The sequence below is a fragment of the Gambusia affinis genome, linkage group LG03 (genome assembly GCF_019740435.1).
Source record: "Gambusia affinis linkage group LG03, SWU_Gaff_1.0, whole genome shotgun sequence".
NCBI classification, from domain to species: Eukaryota; Metazoa; Chordata; class Actinopteri; order Cyprinodontiformes; family Poeciliidae; genus Gambusia; species Gambusia affinis.
In genome coordinates, this window is record NC_057870.1 from 28,395,839 (window position 1) to 28,423,430 (window position 27,592).

Below are 27,592 nucleotides of genomic sequence, written 5' to 3' on the forward strand. Positions count from 1 at the left end.
AAAAAAAATTCTCAATGGATAGTTCATGAATATACCTTTCCATAACTGACTGGTCATAAATGCCAAGCGGGGAGGAGAGTGTGAGGGGGAGGAGAAGTGCAGCCTCAACTTTCCCAGAGGCTCGTGCAAGCGTCAGTTTGTGTTATAAATCATTCAGTCTCTCAGACGGGGCACAATACATTTTTATCCCTGCTCTCTCATCCCTCCATCCTATCACTCTGTTTTATTATTGAATACAGTTCCTTTGAGCACACAGTCTGCCGCATGGCTCCATCAGAATCAACAAGCGTGCAAGAGGTTGGAGGATTAACTAAGAGCTCAAAAGAAAAGGGTAACAATTTATTTTTTAGGTGAAAAGGGGGGAAAAAAACATGTAATTTATTCAGAGTTCAAAGAAAAGTCACAAGGTCATTACAGATCTGAATAATGGATAAGCTTCAAGACTGTAGGGCTACTTGTAGAGAGTTTTGTTTCTGTTTTTAGGCCAGTATGTGTTGCGGAAAGGTCAGCTCGTGTTCGCTGGTAAAACTGAATGCTTCACCACCTGCTTGTCAGGACAAAAACGGCGCAGTAGCTGACAGCGCTCTTCTGTCAGGACAACTCGCTCAGATTTGATGCATCTTTGTGAATACATTGTGTGCGTCTGTGTGGGTGAAGGAGAAATATTGTTTGTGCTTGCTGGTGGGTGAACAACTGAAAGGTTGTGTTTGTCCAGATTGTTGTGATCTGTCATTGAACATTAATAGGAGGTTCATGAAGAACTTGTTCAGCAGCACACAGAGGTCAAATCCCTTCCATCCCTCTGCTGTGTAAAATGGTCGTTCACCTTGTGGAAGCTGTGATCTTTATGATTCACAGCATAAATAAGAGCAAAAACAAGTAGAAAAACCCCAGATAAAATATAATACCTGAAGTCTATTATTGCCTAAAAGCTGATAGAGTAACTGTAGTTACTGTTGGGATAATAACCACTGACAAATACCAAGGAGATTTTTAATGCCAGTTGAGTCATTACATAGTATGCTCCTCCTGTAGTTATATGAAAGCTTTACATGTGTTTGCACAGGGCGAGTATCACTTGTATTACTCTTATCTCTTGTTTTATTAGCCATTCAACATAAGGAACGTTTTACACAAAAAGCTAAATGCAGCCCTGATGAAAGTGAATAGAAAGTAAACATCATTTTGGTGTGTGGCGTATTTGCCAAACATTTCCATGAGCTCATAGAATCTCTTGGCAGTCTCATTGGATGAACAACAGAGCAAGGCTGCCACTAACAACCTATTTTTCCTATCAACTATTTTTTTGATCAAGTAGTCCAAAAAAGAATTTCTTCACAAAGTCACAAGTAATTTTAGTTATATTTCTCATTTACTTCACTCAACAAAAAGGTGACTCCTCCAATAAAAACTTAACACAATGTTTTTTAAGTTAAAGAGAACAAAAATAAATAAATAAATAAATAAATAAATATAATTCAACTGGAGAAATATAGTGTCGCAAGTCCCAAGGAAATGTTTCTGTAAAGAAAATGTTTACAAAATCCCGAAAGATTTTTACATAAAATCACCAACATTACTAATGTCGATACATACTTATGAGAAAAAAGTGATTATGCGTAACTCTCTACTGGTGTCTTGGATCTTGTGCCAATTTGTTTTCCTGGGTAATGTTGGTTTGACAAATATTTAAAGTCCACATTCAACATTTACTTTCCTGTACCTAATAAAGAACCATCTAACTAGCTCCTTTCTTTTTTTCCTTCTTCCCCATTAAACCTCAGGAACAGTGTTATTCCAGTCATGAGGGAAGCTGACAAAACTGCAGTTCTGGGTTTATTCTGAGGAGAGTGGAAAAGAGAGGGAGACTGAGGATAGGCTAACATATTCTGTCACACGTTTCTTACCGGTAAGTCATCACACACACACACCTCACTCTGTTGCTCTTACTCTTATTTTATTTGTAATACTCATCATGTCACTTACTTTTCACCACTGTAAGCAAACATTTTACCAACCAAGGTTTTTGTACCAGTGCATGCTCACATAGAAATGCTCTTCTTTGCACAGTTACATAAACAAACAGGACAGCTATGAGCCACCCCTATACTAGGTCCTGGTTTGCCTTGTGTTGAAACCTCAATGCTCTGCTGGTGTTCTAATGTGCAAACACACAACAGGGTTAATAGTTTCTTCTGACTTTTACAGCACATTTTCTTAATTGTGTCCCAAATTTCTATTTTGCAAAACCACGTCACTCATTTCTATTTGTCAAATAAATGTAGCTTATTTAGTTTATTGAATATATTTATGTGATCTTAAAAGACTTTTGGTGATGCTTTAAAGTCAGAATTCAATACTTTGTTTTTCTTTAGGTGTAGTTTTTCTAAATCAACTCCATATTATAGTAAGTGATGAAAGCCTGAGGTTGATCTGTTGTTTTTAAGATCTTTTTGATTTGAGCAATAACATAAATCTGTCTTTGCTGCACTAAGAACCTTCAGCAGTCGTTATAATTTGACCAAAATCAAGTGCGCACGTGTGTGTGTGTGTGGGTGTGTGTGTGTGTGTTGGCAACCGTTTCTGCTCTGCTGAATCACATGCTGGTTAGTAAATAAAGGTTATCATGAGCTGAACTTTTGACTTCATAGAGAAAAGTGACATACAATACATCTCTAAGATAAGTCTGTTAAGGGTTCATATACCTTCATGAAATCCCTTTTGTACACACAGAAACTGTAACAATGACTGTGATTTTGATATATTGTACAGCATGAGAAAGATAACTGAGTTTCTGCTGTTGTAGCACGGCAATCAGATTTGAATAAAATGACTGTGCCCGTTCCACACATGCCAGATAGTTTGTATTTGTGAAAATTCTCAGAATAAACCAACTTCACAATTCATACTGAAACAGCTGTTTCTCATGTACTGCGTTTACATTTCCTCTTCGTTAGCAAGCTGGTATTGTGCTTAAAATAAACTTTTTTTATTATTCATACGGTAACGAGGCTGACCCACTTACTGTAACGCAGAAGCCACACACATTCATACGCAAGCATACGTCACACACACACGCAGTGCACTCTGAGGACTTTGATTTCTTCTGAGATGAGAGGCTCTGTCTGCTCACAGTATGTTTTATCTGTATTCATGATACAGAATTATTAACATGCACATTATTATTATTATTAAGGGTATGTTTGATCCAACCACTCACTGACAAACACACAGAAAATCCTTAAAGTCCTAAATGTGCTCTTTAAAATGCCCTGGTGGGAGTTAAGGGAGCTGGATTATTACGTAATTCTTATGCTTTCACTTTGACACACATAAGTCTCATAAACTTCATCAGCACAGTTCTTTTCCCCCACCATTACTGATTAGGTCTGGCAATTTGAACCCCAGTAAGAATTCCCACAGTCTGTCTAATTCCTGTTTGTGTCTAAAGCTGGGAGGGGGTTGGCTTAAGCTGATAAACCCCCTGGCCATGCAAACCCACACACACAGACACATATGGATGCTTGTGTGTTCTCTCTATATATCTCAGCTGTATCTGTGCTCTCTTTCCACTCTGTACATTGAAATGTGTTAATATTAATGTTCATGCTTCAATGTGCATTAATATCCTGTGATCACATACACTCACTGTCAAACAGAACCTCAGAAGGAGGAATGAATTAAATGAATGATGAAGGAAGAAAAACATTTTCCTTACCAAAGAGTTTCTTTTTCTTGTTTAAGAAAAAGGAAGATTAAAGGGGAAATCTTAGCAAAGAGACATGAAAGAACTGATGAAGCTCCAAACCAGCAGGATAAGATGGAGTTTTAAAGAAGCCTTTTATGCATCCAAGTTATCAATGCATTCAAATGCACACATTATCAGATAGTTTCCTCCTTTTTGTTTTGGTATGCGATTGTGTTAAAATTTGGAACTTGTATGTGCTTATTGTTGGTAATTTTCAATCAGCTTCATCATAAAAAAGTTTACGTTTACAAGGTTTTGATTTCATCAGTTGACCTAAACCCATTAATAACCTTTGTGAGACTGACTTTATACTGTATTTGAAGCAATGTAACTGAAAGCTGTAAATGTAAAGTACGAGATCTGGATGCCAGAACTAAAAACAGAAATTTCAGTGGAAAAGATGATAAACTAAAATTAAAGGTAAATTCAAACTGTTATAAAGATAACTTACCGTACCACTTTGAATAATTTAAATAAACCTGAAATTTGTATTCATAATTGTCTAAAAAGGTCTTCATTTAAATAATTTTACTTATACAGAGAAATATTTTCTCTAAATAATCAGGCTTATTAATCCATGCCCACAATAAACCTGGTCTTTAATAACAATCTGGCATATCAATTAGTAAAGCACAAGAGGCTTAGAGAGGAGGAAGTATCTGTATCTTAGTTCATGTTAATGCGTTTCTCATGTGATAATATTGACCCACATTTAACACATGGATGCTTTCATGTACATGCATACATGTATAATTACTGGAATGAGGCTGAAATTAATCTTTGGCCCTTTTATTTTGTGCATTCAACTAACATAACAGTTGAAAATGTTTTTTTTTTTCACTCATCTAAAGTGTGAGAGGAGGAGCATCAAGTTAATGAATTATTTTTGAGTTAGTTTTGGATGTGTGTTTGGTATAGGCTATGCAAAATATCAGGCCATTTTGGCATAGATTCTCTAATCTCCTCTTTACAGATTAAAGTTTATATGTTGCATCGTCTGTAATGCATCATTGCAGAAACTGCAGTAATCATGCACCTACAAACCATATGAAGATGAGTAATATGGACTTAACTTTTATTGATGGGTTTTTTTTAGTATTTATTCCACAAATCCACGGTTTCTGGCTACACATCTGTCCTAAATGTGCCCAGGAACAAATTTTGTGAGGCCCCTGACTGCAATTTAAGAATGGTGGATGACACAGACGGGGACTTTTTATTTTTAGTTGGGACACAGTTATTGCCAACAAGTTAAAATCTTGTTACATTGGAAAGTCTTAGGTACAACACAAGGCTTTCATCTTTTAATAACCACACTTTTTGCATTTTTGCATATAACTTGATTAAAATGATTGACTCAAATCTTGTTCTCATTACTGAGAATAAGCTAAAATTCTTTATATTTATTTCAGTCAAGCCCAAAAATTTTTTTTTCTTTTTATAGATGGCAAATGTACAAAACCCCACAATAATTTACACATCCCTTTCCTACAAAGATTCTGACTACTTTATTTGTAAGTTTTAAGAATTGCATTCTTAGTTTAATGTTGGGTAGCTAAAAAAAATATCATTTAATTTTTATTAAATTACATTTTTTTGTGAATACTTTTGTATTACATATATTATAATACTAGATTATTTTGACTCGCATGACAAAAAGACACCACTGCTCTAGAGTTACCAACATAATAAACTGTTAGAAAATGTTACTTCTCCTTTGACACTGAATAAAATAATAAAATGGATTCCACACAATACTGTAATTTTTAGGGGGTTGCAATTGTTATAGTACAATTATGATCATGGGAAATCTTTATCCTTACAATAGAGATAATACAATAGTGTCTATCCCCACTGGTTTTTTGTGGGCAGTTCATACTATTGTGTATTAGTACACATGTAGTAAATAAATCACACAGCACAGATTTAATCTGCCTAAGCTATTTGCCTAATCAGCTCTTTTAGAACAATACTCTTCATAGATTCAGACACGTGCGCACACACAAAGCGACATTCTTTACTGGACTGGTAAGAGCTTTACCAAGGCCCCTGTGTTACAACCTGTTGTTGCCAAGTTGCATCACTTATCAGAGGAAAGGAGAGGGCAGTAGAATGGAGCATTAGCAGGTGGAATGCAGCTTCTAATGCTCACATATTGTGATGAAGCTGCTTCTGTGTTGTGTGTCTATCTTTAGCACACAATAAGTTTTTCTTTCATTTTATTACTTCCTCAGATGTTGACATTCTATGTTGCTACTATTATTAAAATCAGCATATTATTTTTAGCTTTTTCTTTTTCTTTTTTTAGTTTTTTTTTTTTTTCCATTGTTAATTTCCAGATCTGATTTATAGACGCCACCAACTGTAAATGCCATCCCTCGATGGAAGTCATTCTTTAGCAAACATTCCTTTTTTTCTTTAATTTTATTACTTCCTCACATTTTGGCATTCTGTGTTAAGAAATCTGAACAAAAATTTATCACAAATAGTAATTTTACTATTTGCAAAATTACTATTTATGTGTATTCCTGTGTTGGTGTGTGTTTCATGAGGAGGGAGTTGAAATTGATGTTGAGCCAGTTACTATCTGGAGAACTCAAAAAGGAGAGATGAGAGGAAGAGGGGCTGATGCAACCAGAAGACAGACAAATACTGAGTAACACAAACGAACACACTGCTTTGTTCCTCAGGTCAGCAAATAGACAATACATTTGTACACATTGTGAAATAAATACCATTCAGAAAAACATGCAAGCATTAGAAATAAAAGTGTAGTTTATTTTTGCTTTAAGGTAGGTCCCCGTTTGTGGTTTTCAGTCTCTGTTTTACCAGCTTTAAGCAATTTTTTTTTTTTCTCTTTTTGGATATTTTATTTTTACTAATTCACCGAGAACACATCAAATATCTGTTTGGTAGTTTACAACGTTCTTGTCTGCTAAATAAGATTTCTTAATTACCTGAATTACACAAACTTTAAAAAATGCTTGATAGGCCTTCATTATTATTATTTATTTTTTATCAAGGATCTAGATGGTATAAATATTTTTGTTATTGACCAAACTTTCATCCTGGGCTTAGTCTGATGCTAGTGAAACAAAAATAAAATCTGTATTTGCCTTTAATGTTGTTAACTTGTAAACTTGTCAATGGAATTTTCATGTCATCTAAATGGGAAAGATGAAATGGTTTCTGTTTTCATAAGGTTTATTTGTATAATTAAAAAAGATGAATCATCCCATTATTTTTTTAATGATACAGTATTTTTAAAAAGTTTCAATTGTAAATATTGAAACTTAATGATGGTATCATTTTTTAATATCTTTACAACTTTACTATTTTACTCTAATCTGTCACTTATTTGGGCAAGAACATACAGAATTAGTGAGATGTTAAAAAATGAAGCGAAGGAAATTACAAAAAGTGTAAGAACATTTTAATGTCAGTCATTCCTGCAGGTTGCTATTTTCAATTTTATTTCAAGAGTGAGATGTTGGCATACATCAGGTAGTATACTACCTACTACAAAAAATGTGCTCCGATTCTTATATTTTGGAACAGTTGAATTCTATCTGTCTTTGGTCATTCTGGATTATTAGATGCTACTTTGTTAGAAATCTAAGTTGGAGCTTAATAACTCGACAGGGAATATTTAAAGGTTGATGTTAGCTATGCTAATCATTAACTGTGGTAAATTCATGTTGAGACAAAATGTTAAAGAAAGTTTACATGTCAGATCTATCATTTTGTTCATTTTGAAATAATAAACCTGTTTAACCGCAGAGCTGTGTAACTCCATCTGCTCTCTTTCGGAGACACACACAAATTTAATGTCAGCAATTATCATTACATTTGTTGAGAACTCTTGTTTTGTGATTGTAAATATTGAAACTAAATGATGGTATCATTCTTTGATATCTTTACAAAGATAAATATATTAAACTATTTAGTTAAATAGTTTAACTAAATAGCTGAACTAGTTAGTTAAACTTTAAACTAAACAGTTTAAAGTTTGCAACTATAAGCTATTTAGAATGACATGCCTGTCTAAACATATCATTAAATTAAAGCTTCTTTAAAGTAAAGTAGGACATTAATGTTACCCATAACCTGTCTTATAAAGAAGTGAAAGATATGTGTTGTAATTCTTTTAGATGTATTTTATTTGTAAAGATCCCATAAATTAATTATTATAAAAAAGTTTTATTAATTTTTTTTGTCATTTTCATTGACGTAAAGCGACAGCTCCCTAACTTTGGGCTGTTTGTGAGAATATCATTGTTTTATTTTACCATGGGCAATAATTCAACAACAATCTGAAAAATGTTTGTTTATTACAGAAATGATACTGAAATTAGTATCAGCAGGTAGAGCTGCACAAAAACGGTGATGGGAAATTGGCCACAAAATCAGATTAAAAGAAACTTTTTCCCATTCAGGACCTCAGGACGGTCATCTTTGTGCATTTAGTGCCACTGAGGCAGACTGCACCAAACCTTGCCTTTAAGACTGATATTTCTGGGGCTTATATCCCTTTAAGGCTAGAGGATTAGTATGATGCTGATGCTTAGTGTCTTGGCCTGTGTGTCTTGTCAGCTTCCTCTGTGTGGGGCCATCCTTTGGAGCCAGATTTGCTTGCTGCATCTGGCTGATGTGTAGAGAGATTTCATGGTAGACAGAAAAAGAACGGGAGAGACTGGAATCAGAGATGTCATGCGACTGCGCACATGTGTGTGTTGAATGTGCAGTGGAGCTAACTGGAGCAGTTTGTCCATGACGCATACACGCTTGACGGCCTGGCTGCAGCCTTGTAAAATGCAACACTCTGTGTTGCTGTAAGTGAATGCACGCACATGTACAACTGTTACACACTGTGCATGTGCGGATGTGATGAATCCGTGACTCAACTTCAGCTGTCAAGCTTGTGCCTGTTTGTGTGTATGTCTGTGCAGCACGACAAAGCTTCATCATCATGACTGTCTCCTTTTTTTAAATCGCCTACCAACAGCCTGAAGTCACTAATAAAAACACTTAATGTACAGACGCATACAGACATATTTTTAAAAGAACCAAGACATTTGTTGAGTTTAACATTTTTTCTCCAAAACTTGCATGGAATAATAAAAAAATAAAAAGTTGAAGACCTTGTTTTGAACTGTGTTCCCAGGTCTAGCTGGCCAATGCCGGGCCCATCGTGGACATCTGGTGGCGGTAGCAGCAGCGGCAGTGTGTATGCGATTGCGGTCACCGGTGCCTAGCCCATGTCCAGCCCATGATGCCGTCATCCACACGGAAAGGAGTGCCGAAGGATCCCGAGCTGGCCGACCTCTTCTTCAAAGATGACCCGGAGGAGGTCTTCTGTGACCTACATGAAATCGGGCATGGCAGCTTTGGAGCTGTTTACTTTGTGAGTGCTGTCCTAAAAGTTTATCAACGAAAACAAGAAGTTAAACATTTGTTTAAGTTCTTAACTGATCAAATGCCAGTATAAATGGAAATGTTGCTTCTTAACGTTATTTCTGATTTAATCCCTGTTGTCTGTCTAAAAAAACCTTGAGAGTTTTGTAGCTTAAAGTTTTGGCAATAATGCAGTTTTAAAATAATAGGCTGCTGATATAACTTTTTAAAGCTTAGCGTAATATACAGCTGGGTTTAAACTCTTTACCACATGATGGAGCAATAATTCACAGTTATATTGTTAAAATATCTAGTTGCTTTACACAACCATTATTTATTGTTAATATATGGATTTAATTAATCTATAATGACTCTTAAGGTGTAAAATCATCCCCTCTCAGCACATTCTATGCTGCCTTTAATTTTAATCTTCACTAACTACTCATCAGGCCTTTGATTTTAAAGCTGCATGGAGGCGAGATGAGAGAATGTTGCATCTTCGCTCTTTCTTCTCTTCTTATGGATATTTTTTCCACATCCCATCCCACACTTCAACCTCAGATGTAGAGCTGGGGTGATTAGCCCCCCAGTATGGTAAACAGCTGTCCTCTTTACATGGAATAAGTGAAGTCGATGAAGGGGTTTAATTTTCTTTACTGCTATGGCTTTGCCATCTTTTTCTTTCCACTGTCAATCGCAAACATGTACAAATAACCACAATACATCAAATGTTAGCCAATGTCCAGTGCTGTATTTATTTTAACTTTCTTCCAGCTTAAAAAAAGTTGAGATGATCATCAGTAATTGTAATTATCACAGATCAGTAAACAGTAGTAAAAAGAAACAGAAACAGTTAGCGATGGGGAAACAAATACTAAGCAAAATTGAGGTGTACAACCCAATGACAATGCTACAGATTTCTTCTGTGATTTCTTATTTTTCATGCTTGTGTGTATTCTTCTTTGCGGAATTGCTTTAATTAAGCCACTTTTCAAGCACAAACTGTTTGTGTGCGGTTATATTATAGCAACTCAATTGGATTTAGGTCCAGAATTTTGACTATGCCTGGTCTGCTTTGGGTTCTTGTCCAGGTGTGCTTAATGTCACAAACTGAAGGCCAGACATTTTGCTTTGGGATTTTCTGTTTGAGAGCTTAGCTGTGGGATGATCTGAAGAATTTAAGCCTGAATAGAGGAAACATGTCGGGCACCATTACATTCTTACAGCTCTATAGATTGTTTACTTTAAATAAAACACTGATCTTCTATACATTTTTTTTTTATTATTATTTTGCTTCTCAGTGTGTATTTCCTGCTACAAATCCTGATAACCTTCTTTCAAAAGAAAGGGTATGTCTGTAATTTATAGACAGAAATGTGCAGTTATTTGCAGCCACTCATTAACCTTAATAGAGATAATTATAATGATAATCTGTATTTTGGACAGATCAGAACTTCTCTCATTAATATTTTAGCATCTGCATAGTCATAGGACAAAGAGATTTTAATATGAAAATCAAAGTTTTTTTCTAAAATAAATCTCCTGTGGAACAAATGTCCTTGCTGAAATTCCACTGCTGAATGAAATGCAGGCCATCTGCAAATATGGGAGCCGTGTGGCAGCTGGAAAACCTGGAGCACTAATAATGTGCTGGGATTTCTGTAGGTTAATGACAGTGGAGAAGCACAAGTTCCTATATGTACGTGCATTTTCTCTGTTTTTAGGAAAAGGCATCCACGATAACGGATGTCTATATTTTCTGTGCATAGAATCAAAGATAAACTCTGTTATTGAGGAAAACGGTTTTATATCCAGAACACTTTGTTATACAGTGAGGAGATTAAACGGTTATTAATGACTAACTGAACCCCACATCTTCTCCCTACATTCTGGGATAACAGATTTTATGAAACCATTAAGTTTCATTTCAGTTTCACATAATTTTTTTAGCATACATAAACTGACGGGATGACATTTAAAAAACATAAAAACAGCTGAAAGTATCTGTAATCTGCTGTCATTTGAATCACAAGAAAAGACTGATTTTATTTGTTACTGTACTGAAGCTGAGATGGGGATTCAGACTTAGCTCTCCCTTGGGCCAGATGCTTCCAAGTTTAACACCACAGGGTCAAGGTGGTGATGTTGATCTGGGCTGACAGCTCACACACTTTACAGTAGCTACAAAGAAACCATGAGGCACACACCTGCAGGTTTCAATTTAAAAAGCAGGATGCTGTTGCCTGGTGAAAATTTGTTTACGTTCAAATGAGACGCTCTGCTGAATCATTTCGTGGAAGAAAATTGATATTGTGTATGCTGTATGATACTTTTTATGGAAGAAATTTATCTGGTCATCCAATGTAACTCCCCACACCAATACACAAAGTTAATGTTCAGGGAAAACTCTAATCTTAATCTAATCTTAATCTAATGCTTGTGTATATACAGCTGTATACAGTTGATGTTTACATTAATATGATTGATTTAAACTTTTACTGGTGTTCTTCAGTCTTTAAAAAAATCCTACATTTCTTATTCTCAATATTAGACTTCAAAATGTCTTGACTATAACCAAATTATTCTTACCTGCTTAGATTTAGCTGCCTTTATTAAAACTTATTTCTATTATTGCTTCCTCCTTTGCATCATAAAATGACTCATTTGCATCTATAATAGGTTTATTGCATGGTTTTACAATTAAAATATTGTTATATTATCCATAACAACCTCATAAGAAGCAGTCAGTTTGACAAATTGCAGTACATACATTCCAGTCATACTTGGAATATAAAGCTAGACATTACAAAATTATGTATTTTAAGAAGCCCCACTGATTGTATTAAGTTACTGATTTTGCAACAATACTTCCTGAGAAAGCATGTGGCGATAATGGAAAGGAACAATTCCTGTTTAACAGGAAGTAACAGGCTTAGTCAGAGCATCAATCTGCTGGGCTTTGAGAAAATAAAGCAGACCCACAAAACCACAACAAAACTAGTCCAGCAAGGCTATGGTCACAGTTAGTGGCATCATCTAGGAAGAAATGCAGCTAGAAAGAGATTTGCTAAGCCAGTTGTAAAAAGAATAGATATAATAATTTACAGCTGTAGCTTTTTCAATGGCTTTGTTCATGGCAAACTCAAGGGTCTTCACAGAAAGTTAAGTAGTTCAACACAAATGCCAAGATAAGCAAAAAATAAATAAAATTCAAGAGGACCTCTGATATCTTGCTGCCTGTACTCCTTTGTTTTCTCTCAAATCTGTAATATGCTTGTTTTTTCCTTTCAGGCCCGTAACTCCTACTCTAATGAAGTGGTGGCCATCAAAAAGATGTCCTATAATGGAAAACAGACCACTGAAGTAAGAAAATATTCACAAAGTCAAGACATATAACTTTCGAATGCTCTGCTGCAGTTTAGTGGTTTTATTTTTCCAACATATTGCAAAAAGCTGAAGTTTGAAGGGGAGATTTTATGACAAATATCAGCTAACCTTTCTTTGTGACATAGAGTTTGGAGTTTCATAAGATTCCCAATCTGTATTTTGATTGAACATAGCATGATAAATTGTCTGTTATAAAATACCTCCTGCATCAGTTAGTTACTTTGAAAGAACTAAAGTGAAAGTGTCTACTTTTTCTTTCCATGTTCTGTTTAGGAACCCATATTTACAGCTTGTGATGACAACTTGCACTCCAGTTGAACTTAAACCCTTATTCAGTGGTTTTAGAAACTTTCTTATTTTATAAATGTATGATAATGATGGGATTGTTTCAGGGCTGTTGCCTGATGTTTTCAGAAACTTTTCAAACCCAGCCAGACCTTTATTCTTTATTTTTGTTTGTCCTGGTGCAGCACAATCAATTTTTAGAAAATGCACCTTAATATTTGTGTGAATTAACTTTTTTCTTTTTTTTTTTTTTGCAGAAGTGGCAGGACATCATTAAAGAAGTTAAGTTTTTGGGACAGCTGCGACACCCAAACACCATTGAGTATAAAGGCTGCTACTTGAAAGACAACACTGCCTGGGTTAGTGGGCCCTTCTTCAAGCACTCCTTTGTTGTGTCTCTGTTGTTTTTGTTTTTATTTATCCAGACATCCTTTAAATTATGTTTTCCTTCAGATTACTCTTTATCTGCATGTAGTGTTAATAATAATACACATTTTCAGCCTATGATAGGTTTGCAACACCAGTTTAAACAAATTTGACCAAATGCTCTGTATCCTAGGTGTCAAAACCATATGAGCTGTTTGTTTATTTTTCTGTTTCAGCTGGTGATGGAGTATTGCCTGGGCTCCGCATCAGATTTATTAGAGGGTGAGCATATGAAATTGCATACCTTTTCATGCGTGTTTCCTTATTGAAGTAGGTGATTGTGGCTTTGAATGGACCTTCTGCTGATCTGTCTCTTAGAAGGCAACATTGATGTTACAGAACTAAAATGAAAGCTGGTGGAGTAAACAACACTGTTGTCTGTTCAGCTGAATTTCAGATACAAGCCTGATGTGTGTAAAAAAGCACTCCTGATGTGCTGTTTCTTCTTAGTCTTCATAAATTAATGAAGGGTTGTCTGATTGTACCACTATGGAAGAAAAACATTTGGGTTTGTTTTCCATATACTAAATACATCTAACCCTGTCGCAAAAGATTTTTCTTTAAAATAATTTTTATGTTTGTTACTGTGATTCTGAGATTAGCTCTCATTATTATAGATTTATAGATTTAAACACAAACTATGTTTATGATAACAAGCTGATGAAAGTTTTTTAATCAGGCTATGTGCTCTTGTAGTTAGCCTGTTTTTAGTTTTTAACAGACGCTGATCATAGTTTGTTGACTATGATCACACTGCTCGTTTCCACTAACTGCTACGCTTAGTTTCCACATTATGACACTACGTGTTTGTTGCAACTGTCTTTTTTTCCAAACACTTGAATTTGTCTTGTAAAAGACTGAAAGATTTATGAGCCTGTAGAGCACAGCCATAGGGGAAGCAGCACTGTGTTACTCTAAGCTTCATGCAACCAGAAAAACCTCTGGTTACCAAGATTTTAGGCCCTACACATGGAGTAATTTGAAGATTCAGTGGATTTGAAGACATAACTTTTAAAAAACGTCATGCTGGTAACTGTCCCAAACCTGCGTTCAAGAACAGAGGGTTAAAACAGGAGGATTTTGTTGTTTTTTGTGCTATTTGGTGTTTATTTGATCTTTGTCCTTTTGCAAATCAAACCATCTTCAAACAAGTAAAGATTTGGTCTCCCTTAGTGTAGTCTTTAGCCATCATAAAACTTCTCAGTCACAATTAAATTAATTTTTTACATTGGCACATAACCATGCTGTTTTTATTAACCACCCATAAGGAACATTTTCTCTGTGTGATGTCATTAGATTTGTTTAACTTTAATTTCTGTATTTTCTTTGAAGTTCATAAGAAACCACTGCAAGAGATGGAAATTGCTGCCATTACCCACGGTGCCTTGCTAGGACTGGCTTATCTACATTCCCATAATATGATTCACAGGTGAGTCAGTTAACTTGCTTGCTTAATACATTTTCCGTTAGGAACCTTCAATGAATAAGTCCAATAATGTAAGATTAGTAATGACACTCCTATTTTTCCACTCAAAGTGAAGATTTGTTGTCAAATTGTAAAACACTCATGTCTGCAATCATTCTCAAAAAAGTACAGGAAGGATGTAAAGTAAATGTTTTCTTTAACTTGTCCATAATATTATCTTTTTGCCAGAAAGCTATGACAGGAGTGATGTCTGAGTCACATGGCCTCTTTTAATTACTGTGATAGTCAGATGATATCAGACTGAGATGAATATTGTATCTGTAAATGAGCATGTCAGTGCGATAAGGATGTTTATCTTTACTGACTCACCTTTGTGGAAATATAAAGCTGTCACCCCAGCTAAACAAAATACAACTGTATCACTTTATAATGTGAAAAGTTTTTCCATGTTTGTATAAATATGGGTTCTTGTTATTCACTGTACTTACAATAGATAATTATCACATAACACAAATATTTTCACATTCTCAAAATAAAATATTTTTTGATATTCAAGTTAATTCATTGTGTAATCTTCAACAATATTGTCATAAGTTTTTATATTTTTTTTTCCCTGAGAGGTGTCAATAAATTTGTATCTGGAACTGGCTTGTTTTTTTTGTTTGTTTGCTTTTTTTTTTTTATTAATCCACATAATGTCACCTTTTCTCTCTTCCCTCATGCCATGACCTCACCCAGAGATGTGAAAGCTGGTAATATCCTGCTGACTGAGCTGGGTCAAGTCAAACTGGCTGACTTTGGCTCTGCCTCCATTGCCTCACCTGCCAACTCCTTTGTTGGAACACCTTACTGGTCTGTATACACAACACAATCAAACCTAATAAAACTTAATTTTCTAAGAAGTCAAATAATACTTTATGAGAATATGTTTTTCTGAAAAAGCTATTTTAACCATGGACACAAATACAACATTTGAAAGAGAAAAACACAACATAGAGAATATAGCATGATTCTATTTAAAAAGGACTTTAATTTTATAAGACTAACAATAACTTTTTTGATTATTTTCCAATGAAGATTAAAGGATACAATCTTTCTTTTTTGCCAAGTGTCACAATTAAATTTCTAAAAACAGTTTTTAATATTAAAAACCGATTTAAAATTTAATATAAACTGCTTATATATATAGATATATATGGATATATTTTCATAAAAAATTGTCTGACATTCTTGTCGCCATGGATCCAGCTTGTAAAGAAATAAATCCGTAAATTGAGACCACAAAATCGGTTTTTGTCATTTTTAATCTCTAGATGGGATTTCAAGTTATTAATCAGAGAATCTTTTTTACATGTAATAATAACTGCAAACTAAAATATGTTAATCTATTTTCCACATTAATATAAAAAAAAATTCACACATTGTTCATATTTGATTGTAAGTGAAATCAGCTTTGAAACAGCTGGACAAGTTGTCTTATGCACAAAAACTGTCACACACTCGTTTATAGGAACACATTCCAAAAACCGAGCTGCTATCACAGCATACCAGAGTCTTAAAAAGCTTTGAGAAGCTTAGCAGATTATAACATTTTCATGGATTTTTCTCCCCCTCGTACTTAATAGAGTATCTGTGTGTATCTGTGGGAGTGTTAGCATGTGCCTATCTCTGTCCACAGGATGGCCCCAGAAGTGATTTTAGCCATGGATGAGGGTCAATATGAAGGTAAAGTGGACATCTGGTCGCTGGGGATCACCTGTATTGAACTGGGTAAGCAAATACTTTCCAAGTGGTTTAAATGAAAGCTTTGACTAGATTATTATAAATTAAAGTGCAAAACAGTTTGTCGAAATCTGCATTTTATTTATTTTTTTCAGTCTTTGTGATCCTGATGGGTCCTTTTTAAAACTTTGACAGAAGAATAAAACCATGTGTCTTTTACTCTCCCATCTGTTCCTGTTTTAGCGGAGCGTAAACCTCCCTTGTTCAACATGAATGCCATGAGTGCCTTATATCACATCGCACAGAACGACTCTCCCACGCTGCAGTCAAATGAGTGGTGAGTTTTAGTAATTCCATCATATTCCAACATAAACATATTTTCTATTTGGACTCCTCTGACCATGTTTGCTGTGTCTGTTACATGGCATGTGGTCAGATAGTGAACTGAACAGTTCTCATGTAAAATGACAAAAAAGGGAAGGTTTATCATCTAGATTTTTGTATATGAAGGAGAAAAACTATATTTTCAAATGTCTGTAACACCACCAATCAGCTCATTTTACCAGCTGAAACAAAAACATAAAGCAAAAGTGAAAGACATTCTGTGCACTTCACAGTCAGACTAAAACTCCCCTGTGGCTTTAGAGCCCTATGACAAGCCTTGTGCAAAGTCACTCTCCGAGTTATTTTGAATGCAAGGACGAGGCCCTGACCAATAAAATTCTGTTTATTTACATCCTGACCACCGGGCTATAATAAAAGGCACCATCATTACAAAGCAGTCTAGATTATTCAAAAATATTCCTGTGATTTAAATTAACTTCTTTTCTCTTGTCTGGTTTAAATACAATGTTCATCCAGGCACACATTAGTTGCTGTTTTACTGAGTAAAATGGCTCCCTTCGTGCATTTTGCTGGAGCTTTGAACCTCACAGCTCCTGACTGTGAATGTTAATAGATTCTCTTGGGACAATCCTTCCAGACATCAATTGTTTTATTTATTTATTTCTTGGAGATTTAATTTAGACCAACATTTTTTAAACAGCCTCTTGCTATCTCTGTGCAACCCCATCTCATCTTGCACAGAGAGAAAAAGATCTGTTTTCTTTAGCTATAGCCTGCAGTGCTACCAGATGCTATCATACTGTTTGACATTTTTATGTCTGATTCATCTCGTAAATGAAGGAACCTTGTGTGTTCATTCTGTACATTGTTTCTTGTCACTAAGAATACATTTGGTGTACCCTAATATAAGTGATTGAATAATGTTAAAATATGTGTCTTAATGAAGAAATTAAGAGATGTTAATTTGTACTTGGGGGACAAATGCAAATAAAAACAAGACGAAAAATATTTTATGAAGTCCTCAGAGGCTTGTTAGAAAACATTAACGAACATAAAGCATTGTGAAAACCAAGGACCACAGCAGTGGTCAGGGATGAAGCATTTGATAGCATCTGTCAGTCAAAATCTGAGATCTGGATAGCATAGAAAAACTTTAAACCTACCCAAGTGTCATGCTGGATAAAGTGAGCATTAAATGCTAAAAGGACTCCATTTATATAGTTCTTTTCAAAGCTGATCACTCAAAATGCTTTACATTAAGCCCAGTTTCTGTCATTAGGTGACACTGGCACAGTGGAAATAGTAGGCATCTTGCAGTCTTAAAGTTGTGGGCTTAATTTCAGCTTCCTTCTGTCACATATCAATGTGCCCCTGGGTAAGGCTCATAATGTGTCTGTGTTAGTGAGTGCAAATGTCTGAATGTGGGTCTGGTGTTGTGTAAAGTACTTTGAGTGGCTGGTATGGCTGGAAAAATAGTATATAAAGTCAGTCCATTTACCCCTTTGAAGTCTGATGTTCTCAGCTTTAGCTATTTGTCATTTTTTTAATATATCTGTCTTTTATTTAAAAGTTTTAGAAGAATAACATTTTATACATAAAGTCGTCAAAAGAGGTTTGTGGTTTAATAAACCATAAACAAATTCACCCAGTCACTCTTACAAATATGCACACATTTCTGCACCAATATCAGTTGGAAACTTTGGGTTGAATGCCTTGCCTAAGGACACATGGACATGTTAAAGAAGAGGAAGCTTCCCGAGCCAACCTGAACCCGACTTGAGATTCAGGCTGGGCCGGATTTGCAATTGGTGTTAAGACACTTTTTATGCCCTCACACTAAGTTATGCCCTCACACCAGGATTATTTGCTTGATGGTTGTGCTTGTGCGTTTAATAAGCCTGCATTACATACAGAGAAAACCAAACAAGAATTCACAACATATTTTTATGTTATCTACTTATTATAGTCTAAATAGAGGAATACATAGTTTTACCTGTTGAGGAAGAACGCACATAGGGTGCTGAAGTTAATCAGTCTGTACCAAACACAGTGCACTTCATGTGCGCGGCTCCACCCTGCTCCGCTCCCATCAGTCACACATCCCAAAATATTTGATTTTCACTCATATTGCAATTCAACAAGCAACAAGATGGAGCTGGAAAACATTAAGAAAAAGCTAAAAATGGGAGAAGTTACACTCTTCACTTCAATGGCGGTATAAAGACAAAAACAGTAAAAATTGTAATTAAAATATGTCTGGTTTACTGGCTCAGTCCTGGCTCAGACACAATGCCTATGGGCTTGGTCCAGAACATGTTGTATATTTTAGGCCCGATCTAAACTCTTAAGTCACTACAAAGCATATTGTTAGAATGGCCCAGTCAAAATCTATGTCTAGTTGAGAATCTGTTTTAAGACTAGAAATTTGGTGTTAAGACACTCTTTATGCCCTCACATGGATGTGTAAACGTTTTGGAGACTTGAAGGTGTTGCTGCAGTAAAATGTGGTTCTGCTCATTACTGACCCATGATAGAGGAATCCAAATGAGTAAAACACGTAGAGGTTTGTGGAAGAAACATGACGCAAAGTTCAAGGGAGTCTGAATACTTTTGCAAGGCACAGCTTAATGGGCATTTTAGCAACACATAAATATCAATTCATGTTTTCTGCAAATACTATCTAATTTGGGCAACTGTAAGTAATCTTTGTCTTGAAGACGAGGTTTAACTAAATATCTCTACTTTTCATGAAATTTTGATTCAAAAAGTGTTTTCTTTCCTGAATTCTCAGTTAACACCTGTTGTAAAATTAGTTTTGGTTTCCAGCGCTGTGCTGAAGTGACTGATTGTGTGGGACTGCACATGGTTTGTGGTATTTTTGGAGGAACTCCAGCTGCCTAGGGCATTAGCAACATCCAGCCAGATAAAACCAGTAGAGACATTAGCTCAATAGTGTTCTGTACCAAAACACAAGGCCACACTGTGTGCACACATTGGCACATCACACGTGTATTGGTGGACCTGTGTTGGCCTCAGATGGGAAAAGCGCTACAAGTTTAGGTAAAGGGAGGCAAGGTGTTTGGAAAGTGCAGTGCTTGCGCATGTTCTGACCTGCCTGTGACCCTGGATTTGCATATTAATTTCATTAAAATCCCCACAGCCATCGGGGGCTACTTTATCTCAACACCCCATTACCATGATTTTTTATTCTGTAATGCGCTTTAAAGCATATTTTTAGATCAGAGTTCCACATCTCCAGTGGCCTGTATTTTCATTGCTCTACATATTTATATAATATATATATATATATGGCTCATGTATTCCTCTTGTCCAAGTGGATAACATATTTGTTTATAGTCATTGCTATTTTTGTTTAATATTCCCTGTTATTAATGTTTGATGTGAGGACAATTATTGACCTATATCCCTGCCTTGCAGGTCGGATGCTTTCCGGAACTTTGTTGACTTCTGCCTACTGAAAATTCCTCAGGACAGACCCTCGTCAGGGGAGCTGCTACGAGTGAGTGGGCTTCCTCTCTTACTCTGCCAACTGTGACCTCACTTCCTGCCTTAGTCGGTCCCTGAGCCTCGAGGATGAGTCATTCCCATCCACCCACGGCTCCCCAATACGCAAGCACACACACACACTATGTCTTCAAGTGCAGGAATAGGGCATCCTGCTGAGAGTTGCTTGTTATTTCTTTACATCTTTTTCCTTTCTTGTCAGCTTTGCTTCCTCTTTTATGCCTTGCAGTCATGTCTTTCAGAGCAGGTTTATGTCTTTGCTATCTATACATTCCTTTGATATGATTGCATACTATTTCAAGCCTGTGTATGTGTGCTAAAACATATAGAGGACCATTACAACCATTTTCACCAACATAGGGAGATCATTTGTGGAAAATCCTCACTGTTTTCTCAATTGGAATGTGTTCTACTAGTTGGGTTTAGATGTGTGGTGTGAATTAAGTTTTGATTAGTACTAGTAATGGTTTAGATTGGGGAAATTGTCTCTAGACATTAGACGGGTACTAAAATGAATGAAAGTCAATACTGAATCCTCAGTTGGATAGAAGTATAGATACGGTTGTGTGTTTTGCATTTTTTGTAAAGAAACTCAAAATGACATTTGCTGTGAGTAGGCGGTATATAAATAAATTGAATTGAATTCATCAGCATGTGTAAGAAAAAAACCTATTTATATACTTCTGTATGTGTCTATAGACTTAACATTTAAAGGACTAACGTATAACAAAATAAGCTCAATGTTCAGCACCTCGTTGCAGCTTAATGATTGTGCACTATCTCAATGATTTCTAGATTGATGCATAATATTTTTTTATTCAAAAGTTTGAAATTGTATCCAAAACAAAGCATGTTGTAATTTTCATATCTGGTTCAAATGTTTTAATGTGAAGTTACTGCTCTGAGTATTATGCACTAAGAAAAAGAGTGCAGAAAGAGACCTAAACTGTCCATGAAAGGAAATATTTCATAAAGCATACAGTTTATCTGCAGGTTATTCTATTTATTTGGTGTAAGCACCAAATAAGATTTAAAAGAACCTATCTTTGGGTAAATCATGAAGGTTGGTTAAGTTTTCGTGTTGCAGAGTTTATCTTGTTTGTGCGACCAACAGGTAATCCTATTGGGCCGCTAAGAGCTTTATGTTCTTGATGATCATGCTCAGCCACACAGAGCCGTACCCAGACTTACAACACCTCCATCGCTGCAGATGGTGAAGGAATGGTGTGAGGTTATGTAGCAGTCACATCAGGAGCTGTGAACTGTTGTCAAAACCTTAACCCTATTAGACACTACTTTACTCTTCCTTATATCCCTAACTAAATCCTAATTGCGAATCAAAACATTAAGGAATTATCTTATAGATTTTGTTTCAGCTTGGTTTCATGGAAAATCATACAGGAGTGAGGTATTATTTAGTTATTAATAACATATTTTGTCTTCTCAGACATTAATGTGCAAGCTGTTCTTCTAACAGTACACTCACGCGTTGGCATATTCTCCTCCAAGCTCTTTAAAAGAAAAAATCAGGTCAGAAGTCTCATGCCTTTTAGGTCTACATGTTCTGGCTTCAGATTAATTGCATTCTCTCCCTATGTTCCTTATTACAAGTGATATTAATTATATAAATTAGGAAATATTACTCACTAGCCCTCTATTAGAAGGAAATACAATATTGTCGGTTGTATTTACAATCTTTTCCATAAAGTATAGTCAAATAAATCCATTAAATTTTGAGATAACATCTTTACATATGTTTTATGTATGTATATTTCTGACCTCCATAGTAGCTGACCATTAAATGAATCTTTTTACCTGATATAGCTTAGCATAACAACCCTGTCTTTATCAAAGAGAAAGGAAAGCAATTACAAAGTCCAACTTAAAACATTTTAACATTTTGTGTTGATGAAAAATGTAAACTGGTAAGCTGTACAGCTATTACCATTAGCACTGGGTTGAGACTTGTATTTTCGCACTAAAGGTTCATTCACATTACACAAAAACAATTTCTTTTAAACTAAAATGGCTACTGGTCAACCAGTGCGATGCATCAAAAAGCTAAAGAGTTGGAATGCTTTTATCCTCATAAATATCTGATGCTCAACATGGTAAATCTTTAAGGATGGCACTTTACAGCAAGCCCCTTTATATTTGGAGAAGGAGCTGTAGGAAGGCTGTCACATTTTCTCACATAAACTCTTTGGTGATAATCGCTCGGAGTCTTAGCTGTTTGGTGGGGCAGGGTCGGCCAACCACCCACATTCTGATCTACTGTAGGTCCATCAAAAAACAGGACAATCACGCATCGCTATTTTCAGAGTGTGATGTCACTCCCTTGTGTCCTGGCTAACCCATTACACCATCATCTGTCACATGGAGAGGAGGGTGTACAGAAGGAGAGGAAAGGCTACAAATAGATCTAAAATTTAACTTTTTTTGGTTGCGTATATTCCATACAATTCGTCCATTAAAGCTTTCAATATTTTATGAATGAGAGTGACTCAGTGTGTGAATATGTGGTGTGGTGGGAGGATGTGTTGGAGGTAGAAATTCTTTCCTTTTTCTATTCTTGTTTTTTGGTTACTGTAAGGTGAAGTGCTAAAAATAGTGCTACAGAAAAATAAAACCTCAAATCCTCTTTCTCATTCATTAATCTGCTATGACTAATCAATAACAGGAGATGCACATAATAATCATATATATGCAAAACATCCCAACTTGCAGCACATTACACCTCGATTAGTTTTTACATAAACAGCTTGTTTATGTGACCTCAAATTTGTGAAAACTACATTTAAAAAATGTAAAAATTAAAGAAAATAAATTTTTATTAACTAAGAAGATATTTTGAGAAGTTGTATATTTATTAGCATGCACAACTGTTGTGAGAAATATCACACGATTTATAAGCAAAATTCAAAACTATTGACCTCATAATGTTTCAGAATGATTTACCTTTTGGATTATAATTTCTTTAAAAAAAAAATCAATTATAATCAAAAGCTTTCTAAGCTTGATATTCAACTTCTGTTTTACTTGATACAGTTGTCATTAACTTGTCTGCAAGGCAAAATTATTTTAGAGTTTAGTTGAAGTAAAAAGGTTTAAGAGTGTTTATGAAAATCAATGTATAGGGAAATGTCATTAGGATTTCATCTAATGAGGGTAGTGGAGAGAATATGGGGTGCTGAGACTCCCAAGAAAAGCAACCTACAGGCGCCCTCTAGTGATAGAAACACTTGTACATCGCATTGAACTAGAGAATAAAGTGACGCAAGTTATAATCTTACATGCATTTTGACATGCTCTTCCAAAGCCTTAAAACTAAGGTTTTGCATTAAATTTTTTTTAAAGTATTCATCTACAAGTTTTAAGGTTATGCTGCTGTATGTAACTGATCTTACGGTATACACAGGTAGACATTAATACATTAGAAATATAATATTTATACTGAAACATTTGAAAAGCTTCACATAGTGATGCATTTCAGATGTTTGTTATTGCTTATAAATAAATATATGTATATTTCTCGCTAAATATTTTCCACTAAATGGATTTGTAGTTTTTTAGTTGACCTATAAATCAACTAAATGTAGAAATGTACAGGCGAGTTTGTTGGCCAGGCCAGCTCACTTGCAAAGTTTGAAATCTAGAGGACTAATTCAAGCAATTCAAAACTATTCAGACGTTTAAAGAAAGAAGATTTAAAGATCAAAGTTGATGTCCGGTTCAAGTAATTCACTTACTAACTCCTGCTCTCCCACTTTTGTTCGCCTCGCGCAGCATGAGTTTGTGCGCCGGGAACGCTCGCCACGCATTCTCATTGACCTCATCCAGAGGACCAAGGATGCAGTGCGGGAGCTGGACAACTTGCAGTACCGCAAGATGAAAAAGATTCTCTACCAGGAGAAACACAACGGGCCCTTGGGGGAAAGCCAAGAAGAGGAGGAGGTGAGGAGAACGGAATCAAATTTGAGGGAATAATGCAGTGTGACTGAATACAATCAGAGTAAAGAATATTTATACAAAAATAACTTTACTTTTAGTCACAAAACATTTTGTGTGTGTGTGTATTTAGTCTGAGTTATATTATTTACTCAGTTGAGTTTGTAATCTCTTAAATTAACAAATCTTTTTGTGGAAACTACACAAAGAAAAAGTCAGAAGTGGATGATAAAGAGATCAATAACGATTAGGTAGTTGGGTTTCATAACTTGCATAAAACGGTTGCAAACTAAAATATTTTTAGTTTTTACAGTCCTTTTTTTAAGTTTACATTTTTTGATTGTGCTGATTGAGGCATTCAGAAAATATCTTAGTTTACATTTTAAATGAGGATTAAATGGAATTAGAACACTTTTTTTAACTTCAGACATATTTTGGAACTTTTCCTGTTGTTGCAAAGCAGCTATAGAAGTTTATTAACTTTGTCTATGATTTGCATACTTCATAGACTTCTAACCTGAATAAGAAAATAGGAAAAGAAACATGTGAAACTTAATTTATTTAACATACAAAGTAGTTAAATGGGTCAATGGTTTAGCAATGTCATTCATCAACGTCTGAGTGTGCATGCGTGTGTTTCTGAACATTTGTGGTCCCAGCAGGACAGTGAGGCACCAAGCTGCAAGATGAACAGTCTGGGCAGCAACCACTCCATCCCCAGCACCTCTGTCAGCACCGGTAGCCAGAGCAGCAGCGTCAACAGCATCCAGGAGGTGCTGGACGACGGCTGCTCCGACATGACCATGATGCACCCCCAGGATTACAGCAGCACGCTGGAGTCCTCTGCACACACCAAAAAGGTAAAGGTCAAGGCTGATGAGGGGATGTCTGTGAGTGTTTGGCACTAGAAAAGAAAAATCCTCAAAACCGCTAAAGACATGACAGTAGTGTGTCATGACAGTAGTGTGTCACCACAAAGACGCAGAACATTAAATTGACCACAAGTAGTTTTTTTCTCATAATATAGTGCAATTAATGAGCACGTTTATCAATGTTTGAAATAAAAAATTTTATTAATGAAATTATTTCTTTTCGGAGATGACAACTTCACACTTTTTTATTGTAGAGGAAATGATGCTCTACATCCTCTAGTTTCTCACTCTTTTTCACAAGTATGCATGATCCACTCCCCCCAAAACCATGGCAACCATCGACACACAGTCACTGTTTACAATTTCTTCAACTTCATCGCTGACATCATTAACACTCAGAGAACAAAGCCTGTGCATTCCAGTAAGCTGCACATCCACTGCTTTAACCCCCATTCAGCCGTCTTTTCGCACGCTGCCAGAGCTCACACAAGTCAACACAACACAAAATCCTTAATGAATACACACCGATTTTTAAAAAGCACCAAGCAGAGGGCCGTCACTTCTGTCACTCTCCTCCTTCGGTTTCTCTTTTGTGGTGAGACGATACATGAATAAGGTTGTCACTTAACAGGCAGACAGCCAGCGTGTTGTTGTAAGTTCAGGGGGCTGAGCAGAGAAGACTTGAAAGTGACACACATTGTTTTTCAGATGTTGATGAAGTTCGCTCCTCACATGACTCAGTTCCACGGTCCCCAGGCCCTGTGAAACCGAGTTTAAAAAGCGGGGGTGTTAATATTTCACCGTGTTTCATAAGGCTTTACTCAACTTAGCTTAGGCGAAGATTCCTTTTAAAATTTAGAAGTTGTTTGATTGAAATCAGAAGGGATTTAATCTGTTTACATCACACACTTGAATTTATCAATTGCATTTGTTTTTGTTTTAAAATATAAATCTATTACCAGTGCTTGATCGAGGCGATTTTTATCTTTTACTCTTGTTTTATTTGTTCCGAAAGTTTTTTTCATGGATATAAGTCTTGGAGGAGTCACATGATAATATAGTGGAACTCTTAATGTTGTATTTTGTTAGACTATTATATTGACAATTAATAAACATTTTCATAACTGCTGAATAAAAATCAATAGAAAACTCATAAAGAGCACAGAAGTTACAAACAAATAAGTAAAATTTTGTTTGTATTTCACAAATAAAATCACAAATATGCTTAATAAAATACATAGGAAATGCATATCAAACACAGCATGAAAGTGAAGAAAAATCCTTTCTGTACAAATAGGTTTGTAGCTGCGGTTTTAAATTAAGCGAAGGAATCAACTGGAAGTATAAAATCAACTGGAGAGATTTCCTCAATTGGGGTATGACATCTTGAAATGACCAATTTGAAATGTTTATTTTTATTTAGATTGTTATGCATGTTTATGTTTTACATTTACACATAAAAATAATTTAAATGAAATGCAAGAAACATGAAAACTTAATTGCTGACATTAAATATTGCATGTTTCCAGCTGTGTAGGTAGAGATTATGTGTTTTCAGTGGAGGTTCTCCTTAGTGTCTGCATCTAGTCAAAATACGAAAGAAAATGTTGCAGGATACTGCAATAGCACCGTTTTTGAGTTCTGGGTGCAGTTGATGCTGATGAAAGCAATCTGTCTCATTTTGTTTTTGTGCTTTTTCACAGGACCATCAATATAACTGGGAGGATGGGATCCACAGAGATCACCGGCCGGAGCCAAGGCATGCCTCCTCTGACAAAAGCAGCCAAGCCTCCAACTATAAAAACAGAGCCGGCTTTGCCACCATCAAGTCTGCTTCACTTGTAAGAAGAATCTTCACCCTTTTAGATGTTTTCTATCTTTTCTTTCCTGAGATTCCACAAAAGTTTTCCATTTGCCTCAGGGTTTAAGACTCAATCATTTCTAGAGGGTTCACCTTGAAAGCTGGGTTGCTTTGAAAACAAAAACATATATAGGCCTTTTTTTTTCCTTCTGCCACAAGACAAAATTTTGTTGTACGTATGCTGCAGCTGCGTAGCAAGGCACAGAGGGGCATTCTTTTGTTTGTCTCTGTTAAGACCTGTCTGTGGATGTGCGGGGCGAACAGCTGCTTCTGGGCGTGACTTCTCCACACATGCTTGAACAATCTTATGTTTAAGCAGCCGATCAGGTCATAACTCTGTTTTCAGTCATCGGTTTTTCTTTGAATGCTTTTTTCCTTCCACACGTTTAGCGTCTTTCTTTATCTGCTCGCTTTGTTTTTTCTGCTTGTGCAACACCTCAAATTATCACCTCCCTCCCCACTTTTCTCATTTCTTGCCCTCTTTCATTTGTTAATGCATCATTCTCAGATGTGACTCAATAAAGGTGTATGTGGAGGGGGGAGTGCTCTTTCTTTCCTTCTATGTCCCTCTTTCATTCTCTCTCCTTCACCCTCCCTGTCTGTTGTCATGGAAACCAGCTCTAGTAACTAGATAGTAATAGTTGTGTGAAAAT

At 35.8% G+C, this 27,592-nt stretch overlaps 1 protein-coding gene across 5 annotated transcripts in view; it reads left to right on the forward strand.

Annotated features, from left to right (window-relative positions):
- taok3a (TAO kinase 3a) overlaps nucleotides 1-27,592 on the forward strand; it is a 60,021-nt gene that overhangs the window by 18,337 nt on the left and 14,092 nt on the right. For 4 of the 5 annotated variants that reach the window (XM_044110771.1, XM_044110772.1, XM_044110774.1 and 1 more), the window contains exons 2-14: nucleotides 1,785-1,909; nucleotides 8,913-9,152; nucleotides 12,434-12,505; nucleotides 13,072-13,173; nucleotides 13,417-13,462; nucleotides 14,573-14,669; nucleotides 15,405-15,518; nucleotides 16,345-16,436; nucleotides 16,632-16,725; nucleotides 20,172-20,253; nucleotides 24,045-24,212; nucleotides 24,866-25,066; nucleotides 26,782-26,919. In XM_044110771.1, the coding sequence (XP_043966706.1) occupies nucleotides 9,018-9,152; nucleotides 12,434-12,505; nucleotides 13,072-13,173; nucleotides 13,417-13,462; nucleotides 14,573-14,669; nucleotides 15,405-15,518; nucleotides 16,345-16,436; nucleotides 16,632-16,725; nucleotides 20,172-20,253; nucleotides 24,045-24,212; nucleotides 24,866-25,066; nucleotides 26,782-26,919 (1,341 nt within the window). In that variant the 5' untranslated portion in view covers nucleotides 1,785-1,909; nucleotides 8,913-9,017. The remainder of the gene's footprint in view (nucleotides 1-1,784; nucleotides 1,910-8,912; nucleotides 9,153-12,433; nucleotides 12,506-13,071; nucleotides 13,174-13,416; nucleotides 13,463-14,572; nucleotides 14,670-15,404; nucleotides 15,519-16,344; nucleotides 16,437-16,631; nucleotides 16,726-20,171; nucleotides 20,254-24,044; nucleotides 24,213-24,865; nucleotides 25,067-26,781; nucleotides 26,920-27,592) is intronic. The other variant, XM_044110775.1, reaches the window with a different exon arrangement.